At 37.1% G+C, this 23,596-nt stretch overlaps 1 protein-coding gene across 3 annotated transcripts in view; it reads left to right on the forward strand.

Annotated features, from left to right (window-relative positions):
- Positions 1 to 6,852: 6,852 nt before the first annotated feature.
- LOC121430744 (ras-related protein Rab-10-like) overlaps positions 6,853 to 23,596 on the forward strand; it is a 32,626-nt gene continuing 15,882 nt past the window's right edge. The window contains exon 1 of one of the 3 annotated variants that reach the window (XM_041628121.1): positions 6,853 to 7,082. In XM_041628121.1, the coding sequence (XP_041484055.1) occupies positions 6,956 to 7,082 (127 nt within the window). In that variant the 5' untranslated portion in view covers positions 6,853 to 6,955. Of the gene's footprint in view, positions 7,083 to 19,813; positions 19,883 to 19,907; positions 20,053 to 23,596 lie in introns of those variants that run through there. The other 2 variants (XM_041628119.1, XM_041628120.1) reach the window with 2 other exon arrangements.

The raw sequence follows: 23,596 nt of genomic DNA on the forward strand, positions 1-23,596 counted from the left end.
TTTGCTTGTCAAAAATTTTTTGGTTGTCCCCTCCTAAAAATTTTTTGCTTCCGCCGCCAATGATATCTTATGTAATTGGTGTCACCCCTCCCCATGCATGTTTGCCGACTATACCTCAACTTTAAAATCAAAAGTACTGATTGTTTTAAATTTCTTTTTTATTTTATTTTTTTATAGATAGGCCTATTTTTCTGGATTTAAATTAACCTTATCTTATTACGTAGATGCGATATCTTTTTCTGCAGATATTTTGGATTCATCTCTCCCGCATCCAACATCAACAGGCCCAACAAATTTGGGAAACACTAAAAAATTGGGGAAATGGCACCCCCCTCTATCATCCGTCACCTAGTCTCAGTTCTAAGCTTCCATTAATCAATGTATTCGTATCATAAAAGCTAAATGAATCTCAGTACCTCCAGTCAGTTTTGGTTTGATTGTGGAGACTATTATCAATATAATGCTCGCCTATTCGTCAATGGTCAATACACGGGTCAATACGTATCTATTCAGATTCAGATTTTTGTAAGGATAAAATTGAATAGCCTTTCGTTCGCTCCGATGGAGCATAGGACAGTCTGGTGCACAAATAGAAAACGATACAAAACAGAAGTCTTTGTGAATATAAAGCCAAGTCATTTCATGTTTGCGACATGTACAGTATTCTGTCATTGAGCCTTAATTAAGCCCTCTTGTGAGGAACAATTCTCAGAAATGTATTTTCAAAATGAAACCCACTTTTACTAAAATAAGCTGATGAACATTATTACTGAACTAAAACCAAATATGCATCTTCTGATTGACGCCATTGATTGCTCATGAACGCCACAGTAAATATGAGCTGATTTGAATGGGGAAAATAAAGTAAACGTGAATTTAATTTAATCGAAATATGCGAAATAAGAGACTGTGCACAGCAGCTTTTCAAAGTTTTTTTTTATGGATTCAGGTCCCGGGGGGCCACTTCCATTCACGAGTGGATACCATGCGCGACCATGGGGTCTCGAAAGCACCCTAAACACGTAATTTCCATATTCTGAAAATGCACCCCTTAAAAAGTATTGGCGTGTGAAACCCTACCCTTAACAAGTATTGGAAACAAAGTGATACTGTTGGCAAATGTTCCCTGAAATGAACCCCTAAACAAGTAGGCCTACAGGAATATTTTATTGTTACGGGTCCTTCGGTCGTCGGCTTTACAGTAGTTTGGTTTAGTACGACCCCACCTTCTACACCTCGCGCAAATCGGACTCTAAACACGAAGTGTTGGGGCAAAAAGGACATCCTTTATAAAACATTTTAATTTTGTTTTATCATCCCCGCAAATTCGACCCTAAACACGTAATTTTCCTTGCGAAATAGATACCCCTTTTTCATTATTTTTGTGTTTTTGACACCCTCATCACGTTACGTACGTAACGTGCCCTATCGTGAAAAAGACATCCTTTTTACGTGTTTTTTTTTTGGTCGCGCATGGTATCCACTCGTCAATGTAAGTGCCCCCCCCCCCCCGGATTCAGGTGGAAATTATAACACAAAACTACTTGTACTAAATACAGCAGTCGCACCAATGGTAAATTTCCAATTCGTCCAATCACCGCATGGTCTAAATTTATTTAGTCTAATGCCTTCTATCAACATTCATCTAATAACCAGTTGGTCCAATAACCATTTGATCCAATCATCACTTCGTCTAATCACCATTTTGCCTATTATCATTTCTTCGAATAACCAGTTGGTCTAATACCCATTTTCTTTTCATTCATTTTGCACCATTAACATTTTAGTTTAATTAGACCACATGGTATATGTACTAAATGGCTACTGGACAAATTGGTGATTAGACGGAACGTCATGAGACTAAATTATAAAAATAGACCATGTGGTGAGTGAACGAACTGACAATAGACCAAAATGATAGTAGACGAGTTGGCAATTGGACGAATTTAGACGGATTGGAAATAAACCGCACAAACATGACCAATGAGTTTGTTTATTGTTTGTTTATATCGTGAGATTGTTAAAAAAACACAATACATAAGTAACATAGATGACATCCATCGAAATAAACAACATAAATTGCAAATAATTATTTTGAATAGATAGAATAATCGAAAGGATTGCTCATTTCATTAACATAACGACCCCAACGACATTCAGAATAATGTACATAGCACCACGGCTTTAAAAGTTAAAGGCTTGGTCACACCGCCCGAGCGTTGTTGGAGCGGTCGTGCAGCGGAGAGAAAAAATCATCACCGCTCGCTCCTACCGTTCACCATTTTCGATTTTGATTGTTTTTATTTTGTTTTGGATTTTTGTTTTCGATTTTCCACAATTTTGTGAGCGAAATTCGACACTCTCTCCCTACCGCTCCAACGACACTCGGGCGGTGTGACCATCAGGCCTTCAATGTTTTAAGCTTGGTGCCGTCCAAAAGCGCTCCCACAGATCCCTTGTTTAGTGTGTGTAGGGGGGGGGGCGGGGTGTGACCATGCAAAATATCACAATCTGGTGGTCATTTTCACGTTTGTGTACACTCGGCTTCTTGATAAGGTTGAGGACGAACCCCCCCCCCCCCTTCTTCTGCAGTCCCCTATTTAATACCTTTGCTTTTGCAGTGAATGGTGAATAAGTTTAATGTCAAGTGGGAAGTGTGAACACAGTAATCTCGTCACATTTTTAAAATTCTAATTCTAAACTGGTTATGACTCGCCGTGGATGGGGGTATTGACATTCAGTCGTTCGGGAGAAATTGGATTGTCTCCCTCTCACGATGAATGCAGCAACGGAGGGATTGTTGAATTATCATACGTACGTGTATGGGTGTAGATGTCCTCCCAAGAGGCGTTACTCATGAAAAGGTTGGGTATCTAAAAAAAATGTCATTGGGTGACCCCCCCCCAAAAAAAAAAATATATATATATATTGTGCCCTCCGAGATTGCCGCCTGGTGTGGTTTGGGAGGTGAGCCTAGATATTTAATTTCATTTATTGGTTTCTACAACCTTTTTTCATTTTTCAAAAATACACTTAATAAATTAACTGACCAGCAAAACATTCAACAAAATTGCATTTCTATTACATATCGACGTTTAGAAGGTTGCAGGGGTCGCCACTATATTAAATTGTGTGGCAACCCCGGAGGGTGTGTATACAGCAATAAAACAAATGTGTGCAACCATGGGCTTTAGCCCCAAAGTCAATATACCGGTGGTGTGTGTATCAAAATGAATAAATATGTTTACATTGAACATGTTGAAACAATCCCAAGATTATGAATTGACAGACACCCCAAAGTCTCTTGAAAAACGGACGAGTAAACATTTATTTTCGTTTGTATATACGATATATTATGTCACAAGTGATATTGCTCCAAAATACAGTAAACTGACAGAATAGAGGCAGCAGTCTGAATTGAGTAATCTTTATCAATTTAATAAATGTGTCTGTGCATTCGAGAATATCGATTTTTGTAACATTATGATCATAGTTGCAATACCCCCCCCCCCCTACGGGTGGAATCTTGAAATGCATACCCTCACGACCTTGCTTGGAATAGATTGGAATACAATGTGACTTTTATTAATTACCAGTCTTTCTTATTTATTTAGTAAATGCTTAATGTATGCAAAGTCCTTCAATCCCTGTTGAGTCTGACTCTAGTGGGTAGAAAAGAATAAAGCAATGTTTGCTTTGCTATACTGTTATTGTTTATCGCCCAGTTATCCACAAGGATATTACTCTTCTTCTTATCTAAATGATGTTATGCTATATATACGAAGTATTTCTCCTGTGTTTTTATTTTTTCATTAAAAAAATGAAGTGATTATGCATCAGTGATCCTCAGACATTATGTGAGAAATTCAAGCAATTGAAAAGATCGAATCACATTGTGAATAATATAATCAATCCAGACAACTGCATTAAAGTATCAATATTTCAGTCTGTGTGATTCATCTTCCATCCTTCCTTTTTCTTTTGCATGTCTTTTCCCTTTCACCTTTTCTCTTATTTCTCCTCTCCTTAACTTCAGTATCTTCTCCCCTCCTTTCCTTCTTCACCTACTTTTCTTCTCCATTTCTGTGCATATTCTTTGTTATCCTTCTCTGAATTCATATATTTGTTTTCAAATTGAACTCGTATTATACTTCTAAATTGTGTTTAAAATGTATTTCCTTTTTTATGAAATTACGAATGTATGATTGTGTGATATATTCTTTTAGCTATTATTCTTTTTTTTTGTATTATCATATTTATGTAATGCCTCTGTACCTTTGTAAATTCATCGCAATTCGACTTTCAAATTGTCGCAATGTTTTTTTTATCAATAAACCAGTTATCTATTTATCTATCTATCTATCTATCCATCCATCCATCCATCTATCTATCCATTTATCTATCTATCTATCTATCTAATCTATCTCTATCTATCTACTTAGCACTTATTTCATTTTGGCGGAATTTTTCAGAAAGTATTTTTGCAGAACATTTTTTTTCGGGGGGGGGGGGGTGGAAAGCTCAACCTTTTTGGTGCTCTCACATGATTCCTCTCAGAAGAGTATGACTTTGCATTACTAGGCCTTGTCTTACAAAGAGTTATGACTGATCCAATCAATCCACTCATGGAAGTCCAGCCATACCATTTTTTTTCAACAGGAAATGTGCACTTAGTATCACACTGAATCTTCAAATTCAAATTCAAATTCAATTCGGTTTTATTAAAAGTACTCATCAAAAAGTCCGAGGACTAACAATGTGAGTTTACATTTTAGAAAATACATAACAAAGAAAAAAATAAATACATAACATGCGGTGACAATTAAAGAAGAAAAAAATATACATTATTTTTAAAATGCAATATTAGTATAAAAAGAAATAAAATGAGGAGTTGCGTGTAATAAGACAGATTTGATTTGTATATATATAAAAAGCAGGTGAGGAGCAAGAATGGCAAGAGTGAGCATGTGAAAAGGTGAGAATAGAGAGGGGGTGCAGCAGAAGATAAAGAGGGAACAAGGAATGAAGGAGGAAAAACAAGAAAGACCAACAATAAATTGCAGATTACAAATATAAGACTTATGAGTAAAAAAAATGACATGATGGAAATCATAATAGACGAGAGAGTGGGAAAGAGCAACAAGGAGATAGAGAGAGAAAGAGGGAGAAAGAGAGAACGAGAGAAATAGAAAGGTCAGACAGAATCTGAAAGGACATCATATCTAATCATAAGTTAAATAAGTAAACAAGATATACATAGAAAAAAGGTAAGCATCAATAATAAATAAAAAGAACGATGGATGTATGAATATACATCATGTCTAATAGTTTGAACAAATTTGCATTTTAGATGTTGACATTGCTGGCCATCCATTGTGGTTGATCGGATCAATAGCAAATCTTTGTAAGACGGGGTCCTGTTTATTGTTTTGAAAGTTACCAGGGTATTTTTTTTATTATTATTTATTTTTTAAATTTTTGCTGAGAGGGTGGGTTGACCAATTGGTTTGATTCATTTGTCATGCAAAATACTTCAGAAATATCCACCGTCATAAATGAATAAATGAATAAATAAATAAATAAACAAATAAATGATAAATAAAATTACAATGAAATAAATGACGGAGATATATTCTCAAATAAATGCATTTTAAAAGATTTTAATAGTGCATATTTTCTATTCCTTTTTAAATTCCAGGGCCGTCGCCAGGGGGGGTGCGGAGGGTGCGAACGCACCCCCCTTCAGAACAAAAAAAAAACCGGAGGGGGGGTAGGGATACTTGAGGGCTCTTTTGAAAAAGATCTGGCCGGCGGGCTATATAACTGCATGAAATTGAGTTAATACGTTGTTTTTTGTGTTTTTTTTCATAAAAAGCACCCCCCTAGAAAAAAGCTGGTGACGGCCCATAATGGGGTGCGCTTGCAACCCCCCCCCCCCGATCAGTATCTGTACACTTCCCAATTTGAATTTACCAACACTTTGTAGGCCTGTAACAAAGATAGGTGATAATCTGTTAGACCTTATTGGTAGGCCATGGTGGACCTGCACCAAGTTGAGAATTTCAGGCTAGGGGATAGGATGGGAACGGGGATCGTATGCAGGTAGCTTCGTAAGGCACTACAGGAGCTTATTGCTTGCTAGTCAATTTATTTGGGGGATCAGTTCATCAGTTCGGTGAATAGTAACATAGCACTGGAGTGGTGATGCTGAGGGCGTATATACCTTATTTTTTTTTTGGGGGGGGGGTCTAAGGCATGATGAAAATTATTAGCTTCTCTTTAACGAAATGACCTTCAGTATTGTAGCGAAAGCATTTCCCCCTTCTTGTTACTTCTCAAATTTAATCCAGCAACCCCTTTAAAAAAATCGGGAGTCCCAGGCTCCCAGGGCCCTTGATTTTAATCATTTTCTGAAGAATAGAAGATTTTGAAAACATTGGAGATGGTACCAATAACCTCCTCCCTGTCGCCTGAGGGTGATGATGAGTTTTGGGGCGAGGGACCAATGATATGAGAAACATCTAAAGGATGGCGTTACCTGCCCCTCTCCCAGCTAGGTTGTCCTGTGGTCACTGTCTGTGCCATTGTCAAAATGTAAGTCTTGATAAAAATGAGAGACATAATCGGAGAGGAGCCGAACAAGCTTGTCATGTCACGGTGATTTTGTCAGAATGAGTCATACTTAAAATGCCGATCTGTTTTATTTATATTTATTATTTTTTAAATCATATGAAAAATAAGAATTACTGAGAACAATATAAATATATTATTATTGTTTGATTATTTTTATGTGCAGTATGAAATATTTTTTTAATAGATTATTTCTAATGCATTATTTGAAAAATCATATTATACGAACGAGGCTCCTGGTCTTATGGTGGATGTCGAAAGAGATAGGAAGAATAGCAACTAACGTATGTGCCATATGAATCGTAAGCTTTAATTTCCATCAGAAATGGCAAAGAAAACGTATGATTTGCTCTTCAAGTTACTATTAATAGGAGACTCTGGTGTGGGGAAGACATGCCTTTTATTCAGATTTTCAGATGACACATTCAGTACAACTTTTATATCCACGATAGGTGAGTATTCGGTCGCCCCTTCCCTTTTTTTATGCCCAACCCAATGGCAATGCATACACCGCTGTGCACTGCTGCTGCAGCTGCAAATGCACTGCACGTAGCCGTTTGACGTTGCTACTTGTCAGGGTGAAAAATACTAGCTGCTTAGCCTTAATGACCAGTCTCACAACTCTGTGAAGTCATAAACTTATGATAATGTTAAGATATGAAATAAGAGAAATTATGATCATGTATGATGACTAGTCTGTAGACAAGTCTGAGTCATTTTTTTTCACCTCGACTCGTTTCTCATTCAGTCATTGAGCATGTTAAGTGACTGTCCTGTGTCGAATCAAGAAAAATAAAGACTTCGACACTTTGTGTTTTGTCGCGATTCTCTCCAAATTGCACAATACAATGCAGCAGTACACCCATGAACGGCATGACACCTTTCTTTTATTGAATCAATATCGTCTAGGGCTAGGCCCTCTAATTAGATCTACAGAAAAAGTTAACTTAGAGAGATCAAACTAAATAAATGCTGGCGCACATGATTCAGTGCTGAAATAATCATAGTTTTATGGTAAGTTCTCCCAAGTCTGCGCACACGCGTATACATCTGCGCGATTCTAGTAAAAGAAGATATGCAACGAGCACAAACTTTACACACAAGAAAATTATTATTCATAAGAAAATCTGACTCAAAATGGTGGAAAAATAATGAATTTCGGGCATTTCATGTGACGGCCTCAAAATGCAGCCTTTCTCATTGAAATCCCTGAATCATGTGCACAGTGAATGAGTGCGCAGACATGGGGTACCATTTTTTTTTATTCTGAAAGTGACTGCCCGAGGTTTTTTCTAAGAAAATTCTATTTTTCTTTCAAATATGAGATATTTGGTACACTGACTCATAATATAAGGAACATTAACTGAAAAAAATTGTGAAATAAGAAGAAATTCATGTTCAATTTTATTAACTCAAATTGTTAGGTGCGCAGGCCACCATCATACAATAATGGATACGCAGTACACACCACATGGTGCTAAAACAAAGTAAAGCAGCAGTGGTGACACTGCACTGGGCTCATACAAGTGAGGTTGGGGGATGAAACTTGTTGCCACCGCTGTCAAATTATACAAAATTCGATACTCCATGTTCGGGGTCTCTTATTCGAAAACAGAAATCAAATAAAGTTAAGACATAGAAATCCTTCCAAAAATTTGTTTTGCCCAATTAATTGTTGGGCATGGCAGCCACTGTGCAGCGCCAATAAGGTCGTCGCTCTATCCCTAGCCCTGAACACCAAACAAGATAGCGGAAACTCCCATCTTTTTACGTCATTTGGTCTGACGTGGCTGGGATTTGATCGTTGCTCTACCATATCTACCAACTGAGCCAACACACCAGTGATAGAAGTGAACATGAATGGATTGGTGACTTATCATAAATGCCCTATACATGTAGGCTTCAGTACCACAACTAGTAAACGTTATACATGTAGTATCGTGGTGGATGCACTGATTACTGGACTGACTAGACACTAGTCCTAGTCACTACCAGTACTTTACCAGTAGATGCGCCAGTCTGAAAATGAGGACTGTCCCTGTTTTTTGCCTTCGTTTATAAGGATTTCTCCACACAAGAAACCTAGGAAATCTGGTACTGGATCATACATGATACACTGCTGTACCAATTGGTATAAATGCACCGTCAAGTGCCGACACATTGCGGACACCAATCAAGTGCGATAGTCAATGTAAATATATGGGCCCGAATTCACAAAGGTGGTTTATAGAACCATCGGTTGAACCCATGGTTTATGCAGATTTCTTGTATAAATTACGCTTATTTTTTTTATATTTAGAAAATGTCCAATGCTGATGCATGCTTTTGTCGCAGTGCGCCAAATTGACGCCTGTTGCAGCGGTTATCCACGCTATTTTATTCATGAGTCCGCTGTTTCGAATTAATGAGTCTACTCTTCAAACAGTGGACTCGTGAATGAAATGCATTTGTAGCATATTTTACCATGGCAACAGGCATCATTTTGGCACACTGACAAACATGCGCATCAGCATTGGACATTTTGTTTAATATGCGCGGTAAATAAGCGTAATTTATACAGGAAGTAAACACAATCCATGGATTCAACCAATGGTTTTAAAACCATGTTTGTGAATCCGGGCCATGGGATTTCATTACAAGACTATCATGATTATACATGTGGGAACTGGTGAAAAATAGATGCTGAACTGGGGGGAATTGAGGTCAGAGAATTTATTTTTTAATAGCAGTCTAAATTCCTGTGATTTCCATCCCTCCGCCTCCTGCAGAGGGAAATAAAAAAATAATGACAACCAAAGCCAATCTCAATTTATCACAATATGGTTTGTCTTGGTTTATGACTATATGAGGCAACCATATGGCCATGATTTAATTTTGGGGGGCGGTAAGTGTATGCAAAGTGTGTTAACACTTGTACATTGCACAAAGTGAATTCTCTAGGGGGGGGGGGGGGGGGTGCAGGTGAAGGGAGGGGGTTGTTTTGATGTCTCTTCAAATTCAAATCAAAAGAAAATGTCTATTGCCTCTGTAGTACCCTTATCAGCTCGAGTTCAGTTGACTTGCTATGATTTGTTTTCAAAAGAAATTATGAAATTAGGTGAAGCCTTAAGGGCACAAATAAGATAGGAGTTAGATTCGCAGAGATACATGTATAAAATAAAGTTCCCATCATGGCACAAATTTTATGCCTGCCACTTTGAGCAGGTCTATGTACAGTACATGTACTTGCCAAAAATTGCAAGATGAAAAGCAGAATAAATAGCATATCTCATCTGCTTCAACCAGTAGTGCAGATATTTGTGTCATCAATATGAATGAAATGATTACTTTTCATAAATGGGTAGAAAGTAAAGGCAATTTGTAATTTCTTTATTATGCGAGAGCTTGTTTCCTGACCGGGGCGCCATGGACTTTGGCGGTGACTTAGTGATCCTTGGCTACTGTTCAGAATTTTTTCAAAAGGGAATATCATGCCTGTACATGTATCACAGTTTACACTTGATCTTTTCGAAATTTCAGTAATTCTTTAGTTTTCCAGAGCTATTTTGAGCATTTAATGGGCAATTTATCTACTAGCCCCCTTCCTGTCATTATTGAATAATATATGAAAATAATCTTCAACACCTATTATATCATTTTCAAAGTTACACAAAATCTGAATGATTTCTGAAAAAGATATACAGATGGAAGATGTCATATCAGGACATGTTACTCCCGCAGAGGACATCTCCATCGAGGACAACTTTCATGGAGGACCACTGCTCCGGATGACAGCTCCCCTGTAGGACATCTCCCCGGAGGATAGGTCCCCTTGAAGAATACCTTTCCCAGTATATAATTTCCCTGAAGGAAACTCCCACAGAGGACATATCCCATGGAGAACAACTTCCCCTACAACAGTTTGTCCAGAGGACAACTCCAGAGGATAACTCTGAAGGACATCTTCACTGTAGGATATCTCCCTTGGAGGGCAAGTACCCCAGAGGATAAATACCTAGTGGATAGTCCTCTGGAAGACAACTCCCAAGGAGAGCAATTCCCCTATAGAATAATTTCCTGGAGGATAACTTGCCCTGGAGGATAGCCCCAATAGAATAACTCCCCTGGAGGACATCTCTCCTGATCAATATTGCTTTTATGCCAACCCCGTGGTCCTCTTTTTCAATAACAGAATTATTCCAGTTCTATTCTCCTTGAGGAGCCCATCAGGGATGAGAACAGTTTCTGAATGTTCTACTCCAAGAACCTGCAGCTGCTCACCCTTATTCTGCCCTCTATAAACAAAGACCCCTGAACATCAATTAATTTCAAAGTACCAATGTCCCTTTATGCAGTGGGGAGGATGTTCATCACTGTTGCCTTTAATACTATACATGTATGTCCTCCTTTTTAAACCCAATGTTCTGCATTTATAAGGAAAGTAAACCAAACTCTCCCAGAAGTTGAAGTATCATGCACCCTGAACAAAGACGACCCACTTGCCTTTTTATCCTTTGCTCTTCGGTCTTCACAGATCCTGCTCTCACCGTGTCAACATGCTACTGTGGGAGTAGAGTGGGATCCTGCCTGCAAACAGAAACATTGTTTTATTAGCGGCAGCGTGAGGGATCCCGAGACATCATTTGAATATGATTAATACTCTTGAGCAGTACATGTAATTCATGTTTCTTGTGTGTGTTGAGTACAAGGATAGATGTTTCATTCATAAGGGGTTATTGTCCTACCAATGTACTGGGTCAAAACAAGGTTACATGTAGTATGCCCTTTAATGTTCAAGGCCCGGTCCCACTGAACCTACGGATGCAAAAAGAGAATAGAAAACAAAGAAGTTGTGCCATCAGTTGAAAAAAGCTAAGCATCTGTTCTGTACTCATTGCATGTGTGCTGCATATGCTGTATCCATTAAGCATCTGTTCACTGTCATTTCATCAACACAAAAAGTTTTGAGCAGCACAAAACTTTTAGAACAGATAAACTTTCTGACGTGTACTATGTAAATCCGTAACATATGAGCAACAAACTTTCTATGTCCATTATCATCCGTTAAACGTCCGCTGTATCCTCTCTGCATCCTCGCAACTCACATCCACTGCAGCTAAAGAACGGAAAGAGGGAGGACAGATGAGGTACATGGAACATCTATAGATCATTAGCACAGAAATAGAAAGGATGTAAGCGTATGCATCTCATAAATAAAGTATTAATATTCCAAAGAACAACTGTTTAACATCCGCTCTACATACTACCCACGTTTGTTCTTTTCCGTTATGTTTTCTAAAATTTTTCACTAATTTTGTCCATTTCTGGAGCAGATGGAAACGGATGGATTCACCAACGAAATTTTGCTCATCCGCTGCATCCATTATGAATACATTTTGTGTCCGTCGGCCAGTGGGACCAGGCTTTAAAGTTCTGCATACTATTACCTCGGCTTTGGTACGGCTACCCTGATCAGGTGTTCAAGCATTCGAGGAATTCTTCCTTACAGGGTACCCTTTTACATTTACACCTGGGTAGAGTGGCAAGTGTAGATAAAACTTTTGCCAAAGGAGGCGAGTGCCGTGGTAGGATTCCAACCCCGGACATTGAGGTTCAAAGTCCAGAGATTAATTCACTGAGCCACAATACATCTACATTGCCTTGGAAGTTACATGGGGTCTGAGTAGGAAGGGCATTTTGTGATAATCAATTAGAATGATGTTGCAATCGGTTTGTCAGTGGGAACGGACGGGGGAGCGTTTCATGAAAGGACTTGTCAGACGTTTTATCCGACAAGTACTGTTTTATCCAACAGTTACTATGGTAACAGTGCCTCTCAGTCAATCATCAAGGAAAGTTGCCAGACATGACAACTTGTCGGACAAAAATGTTGATGAAACGCTCCCCAGGACTATCCATTCATGATAGATTGAACTTCTCATTGAAGACAACAATTGCATTCCTAGATGAGTTGATTGACTACATGTACATGCCTTGGTATAGGCGTTGGTGGTCCTTAGCATTCTAGCTCATCAGCTTGAATTTGTAGAACCATATTGTATCATCGGCCAGGACAATAACCCATTGTGAGTATGTGCATGTACACCTGTACATGTAGTACGTTGTAATGAGCAGCCAAGCCAAGACCATATTTGTCTCGCCTCCATAGCAGAGTGAGACTATTGCGCAATTTGCGCCGCTTTTTCGACGGTGGCGTTGTCAACATTGAAATCTTAAACCAAAGGTGAAGTTTTTTTAAATGTCATCATAACTTAAAAAGTGTATGGACCTACAGGTAGTTCATGAAATCTGGACATAAGGGTTATCAAATAATCACTGAACATTCTGTTTGAGTTTCAGAATCACATGACGAAGATCAAAGTTCATCTAGGGTCAGTGAACTTCAGGTCACATGACCAAGGTCAAAGTAATGCTGTAACTGATTTTTATTCCAATTCCCGATCCGATCCGATTTTCCCCTTTTTTCTACATTTTTCTGAACTCCGATTTTTGACCAGTAGGAAAAAAATCGGATCAGAAAACCAAAACATAACGAGACATAAAAAAAACATGTGGCGACATGTTTGCAGTCAAAATGCGCTGGTGATTTGTTTTGATCTCAGACAAAAGCGGTGGAAGGAAAAGAAGATAAAGGAGAAGAAAATTATGATTTGTTTTTATCTCCGGTATTAGCAGAAAGGGAGGTGGGATTTGTTTTGATCTTAAGTGGAGGCAAATAAGATTTAGTTGAACACGCTGACATGCGCGGTAATATTTACGACTATCTGACTATACGTCCTCTAAGAGTTTACGATTACCTCCGCCATCACTACGATATTGTAGAGAAGGTGAAGATCATCGTAAACAACTCGGGATAATAATGCGTCTTTTTCGGGAGGTCATGCGACCTTTAAGAGTTTACGATTACCTCCGCCATCACTACGATGTTATAGAGAAGGTGAATATCATGGTAAACTACTCTGGATAATAATGCGTCTTCTTTGGGAGGTCATGCGACCTTTAAGAGTTTACGATTACCTCCGCCATTACTACGATGGTGATAGAGAAGGTGAATATCATCGGAAACAACTTCGGATAGTAGTGCGTCCTTTTCGGTAAGTAATGCGACCTCTCAAAGTTCACGATGGACTCCGCCATCACCACGATGTTGTAGAGAAAAGGCCTATCGTTGATCGGCGGTAGTGTTGCGCGCTGGAACGTCATTATCTCCTTTTCCTTCCTCCGATTATGTCGGAGATCAAAACAAATCATCTTCTTCCTCCGCTTTTGTCGGAGATCAAAACAAATTCTGCCATCAGTGTAGCTTGCAGCATTTGTCCACGTGCCGGCCACATACAAATTTTAATGTATTCTTTTGTTTTTGAATATCTTCCGATCCGATATCCGAACCGATTTCGATTTTAGGAACAAAACTTCCAAACCGAACTCCGATCCCGTAATTGCTCTAACTTACAACAGTAGGTCAAAGGTCATTTAGGGTCAATGAAGTTAAGCCATAATGGGAGTATTTGTTGAATCACCATATCTGAAAGTTTATGGATCTAGTTCGTAATGAAACTTGGACATCACATAAGGGTAATCAAACATCGCTGATCGTCTTGCACAAGTATTAGGTCACTTGATCAAGGTCAAATGTTGTTCATGGTCAATGAACATGTACATGTAGTATTCAGTATCATATGAGTGGTGTTTATTGTCAATTATTTGTTTTCAAATTCAGCACTGCTGCTACAATTGAATCATGTAATGCAGGCGAGACTGCAAGAGGCGTTCCACTTGTTTCTCTGGCTCTTTTTAGATGGTTAAGGAATGGAGTGTAAAGAGATGATGAGAGGATCCTTTGATCCTGACACACCCCTTTCTCCAGGGTAATACATGTGTAGGTCCTTTGACTCCTTTCCCTGTCTGAAAACTGCTCTCTGCACTAAAAGGGACTGGCTATTAGAGCTTGGGCAAAAGGGTGATACAGGCGAGTGTTTCATCAACATTTTTGTCTGACAAGTTGTTAAGTCTGACACCTTTCCTTAGTTTTATTGGTTGAGACTTGAGAAGCTCCATTACTATGGTACTTGGTAACTGTTGGTTAAAACAAGGCTTGTCTGATATTAATGTCTGAAAAGTCCTTCACTTTTTGAGCATCAACGGAGAGGAGGGTACAGTTGTTCTGTACCTCGTAGCTCTATTCTTAGTTCTAAGAATTTTTTTTGTAAGCAGGGCGAGCAGGTTGAATGTATTTCTGTTTCCATGCATTCGTTTGTCAGGAATCATCACTGCATAAACACGGACTGCCATGTAAATGAAATTTTGGTTGACAAAAAGCTGATATTTATTTGATAGTCTATTAAAGATACTTGAGAAAGGACAACCTCACACCACTTTGAAGTATTAGCTGGTATCACGCTTAGTTGGACTACATTACATTGAGTCTCATTCAGATATAATATTGCAAAGCTGTGCAACATTTTTCATTTTGTTCCTACATGTACATGATGAGTTTAATCGTGTCATTTATGTTAGTAATTGAAATGAAAGCTCTTTGTATCGAAAGTGGTTCATACATATAATTGCAATGATGTCATACAATGATACATGTATGATTTTTATAATGTGATGTCTTGACTCTTGTTTTATGTCATACTCATGAATATGTCATGGAGTCTAAAAGAGTCATTATGACAACTACCATGGTAATACATGGAGGGCTCAGCAGCCAATCAAAATCAAGGTTACCATGTCATAATGGCAAAGTTATAAAAGTTGAAACGCTTTATGAAACGGACCCCATATTTTGTCTGTGCACCTGAATATTTTGCATGTTTTCATAATTTATTTTAATACTATACCCCTGCCAATGAAGTTTGAAGGGGGTACATGTAATATAGGAATCAGCTATGACAGTTAATCAGTCGGTTGCAAATCTTGCGCATCGAAATACTTGCTCAATTTTTAAGAAATTTTCATGAAATTTGGAACAAACATTGGTCTTGGGGTAAAGATGTGTATTTTAAAGACATTTCTTGCCTACATGTACAATGTACATGTATGTTGGAAATTGTTTTGCCATTTCCAGTAAATTGTTTGGCAAGTGAAAATTAAGTAAAATTCTTGCGATTAAAACTACTTCATAAGTTCTCAACCAATTCTCAGAAAAATTTGGTTCACACATTGGTCTTGAGGTAAAGGTGCGCAAAATACATGTACAATTTTGCGTTTTTCAGAAATTATGTTTCCATAGTAACCACATAGGGCCTATATATTAAACCCAGAAATCCAGGAAAACTCCTGGTGGATCAAACTACTTCCCCATGTCTTAGCCAGTGCTCATGAAATTTGTCAGAGATATTCATCTTTGGTAAGAAACATACAAGATTGATTTTTTAAATATCTTCAAAACTGCATTACCATGGTAGCATCATTTGGCAGGGGAATCACCTTCATTGATCCAGTGTATTTCTACATATATTTTTTTGGTGTTATTACCTTAAGTCAAGTGAATATTAGACTGCAGATATATGTTACAAAATGAAAGTCACTTTTCTCTGTAACATACTTTATATTCAGATACATGTACCTCACACTATTTAGTGTAAAGTGGCAAATTGAATGCCTAAATAAGCTTGATACCAGCTCAGTATAAAGAGCAGTGCGCATTTTAGCTTGCATGCAGCTTGAGCGCTGCGATGGGCAAGTGCGCCATGCATTTTATTATGAAAATACACCTTTTTTTTAATCACAGAATACAAATTTTCATTCCTAGAGGTTGGCAGGTCTGCAGGAAGCCTATTGATTTTGAGGTCAAAAGGTCAAAGGTCAAGATCACAGTGACGTGTTTTCATCTCACCCTTCTGAAGTCCGTGATAACTTTGTATGATGCTAAAGTAGCATAGATCCCAGCAATTCTATTGATTTTGAGGTCAGAAGGTCACAGGTGAAGTATCTACCTTCCACGTTTCTTGCTTGACCAGTAACTCCATTTTCTGTGTTACAGGCGGGCATATTTATGTGCTCGCCTTAGCGACACTCTTGTTTAGTAGTTTCCATGGTAAAAAGAGCAATTTCGGGGGCTAAATCGCACCCAGCCCTGTGTAGTCTCTCCCCACTCTGGTTCCTCGCTTTACAATCATTTGTGCTTTGATAGCAATCGGGTAAAAAAAATAACCACCAAGTGAGAAAGCACTGTTTGTGTACAAATTCAATTAAAAAAGAATTGAGTTGTCCAGAATATGGTTAAAATAAATGTTGACTTGTTGGGCATTTTTTGTACAATGTATGTGTTTTATTTCTTGTTGTTATTGTTGCTTTACTTATGAAGTTTAATGGATGTTTTTCCCCCTTTTATTTCAAATATATAGTGTATACATGTACAGTGTACATACAAAATGATGGAATGTCTCTGCCTGACAAATGACCTAATTGGGAGTTGAATTTAAACAAGGGCTGTAAACACAATTATCCTTTGAACCAAAACAATAAAATTTAGATTGCACAGTCAAAACTGATTAATGATAGATACACGTACATGTAGATGTCCTAATGCATTGTACTATCAGGAAGTAAAACTTAAATTTTATGTATAGGGTGACCCAGAGTTACAAAGTGATTTTGAATTGGTGATCTGAAGTCGTAGTGGTTAATCAACCAAAGCTGAAGACAGTGCTGTTAAATGTATTGTATATGTATAATAATTTGATTCAGAGATTGCATGTTTTTTTCACAAAAGTACATGAATGTTCAAGAAAACAGTGTTTTTCCCTTTTAAAGGAAGAATCCTATTAAAATACATGTGTCTATTTTCAGACATGCATACAGTACATGTATGTCACATTGTATCTGATGTTAACTTGATTTTAATATTAGTCTAATCAGGCTGTTTGACCACCCAAGAATTAAACTATTTATAAGATAAATTTAAGTTAAATTAAGAATTCGATCAGTTATACTTAATTTGTCAGTGCATTTGTATATATTTTTTTTATTTTTATTTTATTTTAATTTCTTTTTTTTTAGTTAAGACAAATCCACAGACCACCCCACAAATATTATTTTTTTCATACTTTTGCCCCAATGGGCAAGTTTATTTACAAAAAAAGAACATGTTTACAGAAGTCAAATCATATACCTGTACATTATTCAAACAAATGTTTCAACATACTCCATTTCAAGTCAAAATCTTTCCGTTTTCCATTCAAATCATAAATGTAACATTCATCTAAATAATAAGTTTATTACCTTCTTAATCTTCTTAAAATCAGGTACAGTCTTGTTTAATCTCGAGAAATATGATTTGAATAAACAGAGAAAACTCAAACTACATGTACCATAAAAATGAAAATTTTATCAAAATCAGATGTACATGTAAACTAACAAAAGTTTCACCTATTTTTTCTACAAAACGGTGATACACTGTATGTACAACTCAGTGACATGAGACAGACGATGATCAATACCCCTTACTCAGTATTTCTTTTGTTTTTACAATATTTTCTATTTTTAAAACAGATTAGACAATAAGGACCAACTTGACTGAACCATAGTATCAAACAATACTATTTCCACATGTCCACAGAGGAATTAATCGTTGTTTCACTTGACAATGAAGAGAAAATTGGAATATTTCATACATGAAATATGAAATTTTCAAATTTTCTCATGTATAGAATAGAAAAGAAATAGTGAGTGGATGACATCATCAGTCACCTCATTCCAGACCGTCCAGGATGTGCATGTAACTTTTTATTTTAATTAATATATAATATATATAACTAAGTAATTTTCTCTTTTTTACAGTGTACATCCCATTTTGATGAAATTTTCAGCGTTATGCTTGTTTGATTTTTATCTTTTTATTAAAATCAATTTTTTTCATTGGGGTGGACTTTTCCTTTAATACAGACTCATGAAATTGAGGAAAAGTAATGTTTTTCATGGAATTGCCTTTATCCATTTCCCTTTTCTTCAAATTGTGATATACAGTACATGTATGCAAAACACACTTGAGGTTTACTGTGGTTCAGCATTTTCTATCCAGGCAGTCAGGTATTAAAATAGAAAGTATGCACAATGATTCTGGTTTAGACTAGATTTCCTCGTGCACAAAACCTTTGCTTACAAACTGCATGGTCTCTGAATAAACTGTCTTGTATATTGAGAGAGAGGGCGCCAGACAAGTTTAATTATGAGGGCTCCTTGAGGGCACTTAAATTATATTGTGAATCCAGTCTGCAAACACATGTGCATTTACATGAATTCATTGTTAAATTGCAGGTTTTAAATGTACTCTGTACTTTGCGTTCATTTCATGTATTTGACTTTGCAGGTAATAGGTCCTAATTTGTATTCTTATCTTGATCATTTTCTAGTAATTTTGATTGATAAGAAAGTAATAAAAACCTGTTACTTTACATGTACATAGATGTATACCAAATTACAATTTGTGTGATCATTAAAGTTACTCTGTACATGTACATGTAGATTTTAATTTGATTCTCACATCTGTACAAGTAACCAGGGTACATATAGTTGAATTTCACGTATCTGTTGGAATACGGTTTACTTGTTTTCATCCTCTTTAATATTAATTTTATGCATTGCATGAGGCCCGCACCCCCCCCCCCAAAAAAAAAAAAAAACATACATGTACATGTAACATAACGAGTACAAAATATTGACTTTTGAAGATGCAAAGTGCTTCCTTGGGTAAGTGTGTACATTATACATTGCAAGTTTGCAGTACGGTATTTGAATATCCCCCTTCCAAAAAACAATAAACAAAAACAACCCCCCCCCAAAAAAAAAGAAAATAAAGATCACTGCATATCGCTACCAACAATGAAAAAAAATGTTTTAAAAAGTGCCCAGAATAAATATAATATTTTTCTATATACATAGGCCTATACTTATGCATTCAGTGTAGACTGAATTCTTGTTTGTTTACAATAAAAAAAATTGCCTTTGCTATACCAAGTAAAATGTTTTTGTTTTGAGGAAAATCCATATCACAGAAAAGACAAGCATTGTGCAGTTCTTAATCAATATTGGCTATTGTATGAAGCTACAGGACTTCTTTGACTTTATGATTCTTCTGTTGGTGAATACACTGGGGTTATGTAACCTTTATTGAAAGAGAATTTCAGCTGGGTATTGTCTCGTGTGATATTTCTTTCATCTACCCATGTGCCCTAGTAGTATGTATTGTTTGGGAGCATTATATAATGGGTGCAAGGAGGTGATGTCATCGCAGGCGCATGTACATGTATGATTCTCGATTCTTGAAGTTTATTCACGTCAATTGGAGGAAATCCTACACCCAGTATACCTGGATCTATCAGGAATTTTATCAGGAGACTTGTTTCAAAGCTTTACCTTTCGGAATCAGCTTGAATCCATGTTGGATGGTTGAAATTGAACTACTGCAGATTTTGTGTTGGTTGAAACATTGTTTGGAATCAAAGCCACAATGCTTTTACAGCATCTTCTTTGAGAACACATTTTGGATCTTTAATCATAGTGTACATGTAGCAGGACGCTACATTGCATTTTTGCAGAAAAAATCTCTGTTTAGTTTGAATATTTGTGGAAATCAACAATCGAGTGTTAATGGGAGTGTTCTGTTCACGTTATTGTGGAATTTGGGATTGAGTTGTTTTGTTTGTAAGCCTCCATGTTTTAGAGGCATTTTTCTCTCTCTGTAGGCCCTACATGTAAATGTGTATTATGTAGGAGGAGTACATGTAGGAGTACCCTTGAAGAACTTGACATGTTTTGTTCTTTTTTTGTTCTTGGTTTTATATTTTCTTCTCTTCTCTTTAGTTTTAATAATTTTTTTTGTCACAGCCCTGATTATTAAAGATCAATCAATTATTGGGCCAGATTGCCTTCAGAATATTAGGAATGAATGATTTGTGCTGTATTCTGAATATCTCATGTACAATGTATACACTACCGGTATTCATGTGGCTAATTTGTGCCCATATTCTTCCACTTCACCACCCTTCACTGCTGGCAGCCAAAGACCAATTTTCCAAAATTTGCAACCGCACCTTTTGTATGAATTCATGCTTCCATACCTACAGTTATTATATAAAGTTGGAATTACAGAGCTGTACATGTATGAGCAAGTGCTCTGCATACAGGCCTACTACATAACACGTATGTATGTGTGATGTGAGATCTGAAAGATTTCAAATTTATCGAGCATGTTTGCTTACTTGGGATGGGCTTGGTTACATTCGACTGGTCACTGAGTTGGTATCATCTGGGCCCCTGTCTTACAAAGGATTACGATTGAACCGATCAACCTCAAGTATGGAAATCCATTAATGTCATATTTTTTTTCTTTTGGAAATTGGCACTAGGTATGTCCTTTGAAAACAAAGAGAAACATACTGAATTGTCAAGAAAACAGTGAATGTATACATGTACATCATATCAAGAAAATAATTTGAATAATTATTATTTTAGAGGTTGATGTTACTGGCCTTATATTGTTGTGGTTGATTGGATCAATCGAAACTCCTTTTGTAAAAGGGGCCCTGATCAACAATTGTATTCCCTTGATGGTTTTATGGTTTATAGGCCAATGTGTTTGGACAGTGGTATGGGCAGATGATGATTAATTTGCTCATTCTTGTCTTGTCATTGTGCATATTTACATTTCATAGCTCTGGACGCAACCCAATGCTCTGTACATGTAGGTCTATCGTATAGAGGAGGCATGCATACATGTACATGTACATAAGTAGTCAAGGGTTTGATCTCGTGGGGGGAGGGGGGGGGGCACTCAAATAATATTTTGATGGGGTGTGTCTCATGCACGAAACCCTAAACGGGGGGGGGGGGGGTCTGAGGAACTGAATGGTAAAATACGGGTTCTTGGGACAGAAATGAATACTGGGCGGTGTGAAAAACGGGGTCTACAGAACGGGATCGCGGTGCTGTAGGTATGATGCATACGATACTGTATGTATATGCGGGTGCTATGCATGGAGATGCTGCTCTGCTACTTTGGAGGGAGTTGTGAAGCGGTATGTGGTGCTCGCTGTGGACAATTTTGGTATGGAAACTGCTCAATGTTCCGTAATAGTCCAGGATAGGCCCCATAGAAACTTGACCAAACCTTGTTTTTTTATATATACAATATTTTTTTATGGTTTTTTGTCAATTCGAGGGTGCTGACTACGAATCTGGATGATGCCACTTGTGTAACCTTGAGCATTTTCCGCAAATTGGCAAAATCCAATATGGCTGCCAAAATATGCAAATTACCCATGAAATCCTAAAATTGTCCGCACATTGGCTATGGAATGCATGAAAGCGTGTGGCAGGAGTAAAATACACTCTGAAAAAATAATTTTTGACAAAATATTTATTTTCCTGATATTCAAAATGGCTGCCATAGTCCATTTTATACTCTATTACATGTATGTACAATATGAATAGAGAAAACTAATTTTCACAAAAATGAGCACTAAGCCTCAAAAAATCGCGATGTATGAACGAAGTAATATATGCAAATCATCATTACTAACGAGATGTATCATTTATTATGTCATAAATGGGAACATTTCTGTATTTTGATATCTAAAATGGCCGCCACTGGCCCAAATAGTATTGCGTACAATGGCAATGGGGGCCAAACAATTCACAAGAGTGATCACTGAAATGCATATTATTAAGATTAAACGAGATTAAACGAATGTTGAAATACAGTATTTATCACCTAAATTACATAAGAGTTGATATATTTTGTTATAAATCATGTTTTCAGACGATATTTCACTCATACATCACCATTTGGCTGAGCAAAGCCAATTTCTGTTGAAATAATTTGTTCTCATTCACATTGTGCATAATATCGTAAGGGCATGTAGCATCCATTTTGACTTTCCAATAACAGTATTTATCACCTAACTGGCAGATTAAATGATTTCTCTTTATAGAAATTATGCTTTCAGGCAATATTCTACTCATAGATCACTAATTTATGGTAATCATATTGGTTTCCCACTTTGCATTGTGCATAATATTGTTAATGTCTGTGGCGGCCATTTTGAAAGTAAAAAATACAGTATTTAACACAAACTTTAAATCTGAATGATATATTTCGTTAGAAAATTTGTTTTGAAACAGTAGGGGAAGGCGGGGTAAGTTGAGCATAGGGGCAAGTTGAGCCACCACCCCCAGGCCGATAATGAATGAGTCACACATTGTGGTGTTGTCATGTATTGATGACCCATAGCATAACCCCTAACCCCACCACATTGTTTCCAACTTTGAAACAAAAAGTAGTTTTTTAGAGGGAAAAATATGAAGTTCAGCCAAAAAAGTAAAAAAGAGTGTGAAATAGATAAGTGCTTTATAAACACACACGTCTTTAAATATAATAAGACATGATAACAACATTATTAGTCCAGGTATGGATCTTCATTCTTGTCATAGTCTTTTATATGATGGATGCATAATAAATGTGTGGATACAAAATTATCGCACTAAGTTCGGACTGGGGTAAGTTGAGCCAAACAGCATGGGGCAAGTTGAGCCATGGTAATTCCTATGGTAATGTATCTTAAAAAACAAACAAACCATAAAAATTGATTGAAATGCTGGCTGAAAGGAGCAAATTTACATGACTGCTCTTTTCCTTTTAAAGGATGCTAGTATTTATATAGAATTAGCAAGTGAAAAGACTTTGAACAAAAAATTGACATGCTGGTTCTCCCCTCATACATTTTGTACATAGTTTTTGTGGCTCAACTTACCCCAGAAGGTGGCTCAAACTTACCCCATATATGGGGCAAGTTGAGCCATTTGACATCGTTTTTTTCAAAGGTCACGATGACTTCCAGTGTGGGGATAGAAAGTTATATATAGGTGGAAAATATTTCAGAAGAATTAGATTTCAAGGCAAGGTACTTATTTCGACAAGATTATTAATCATATCTATTCTAACATGCAAAAAGCAAAAACT

The sequence above is a fragment of the Lytechinus variegatus genome, chromosome 17 (genome assembly GCF_018143015.1).
Source record: "Lytechinus variegatus isolate NC3 chromosome 17, Lvar_3.0, whole genome shotgun sequence".
Taxonomy (NCBI): domain Eukaryota; kingdom Metazoa; phylum Echinodermata; class Echinoidea; order Temnopleuroida; family Toxopneustidae; genus Lytechinus; species Lytechinus variegatus.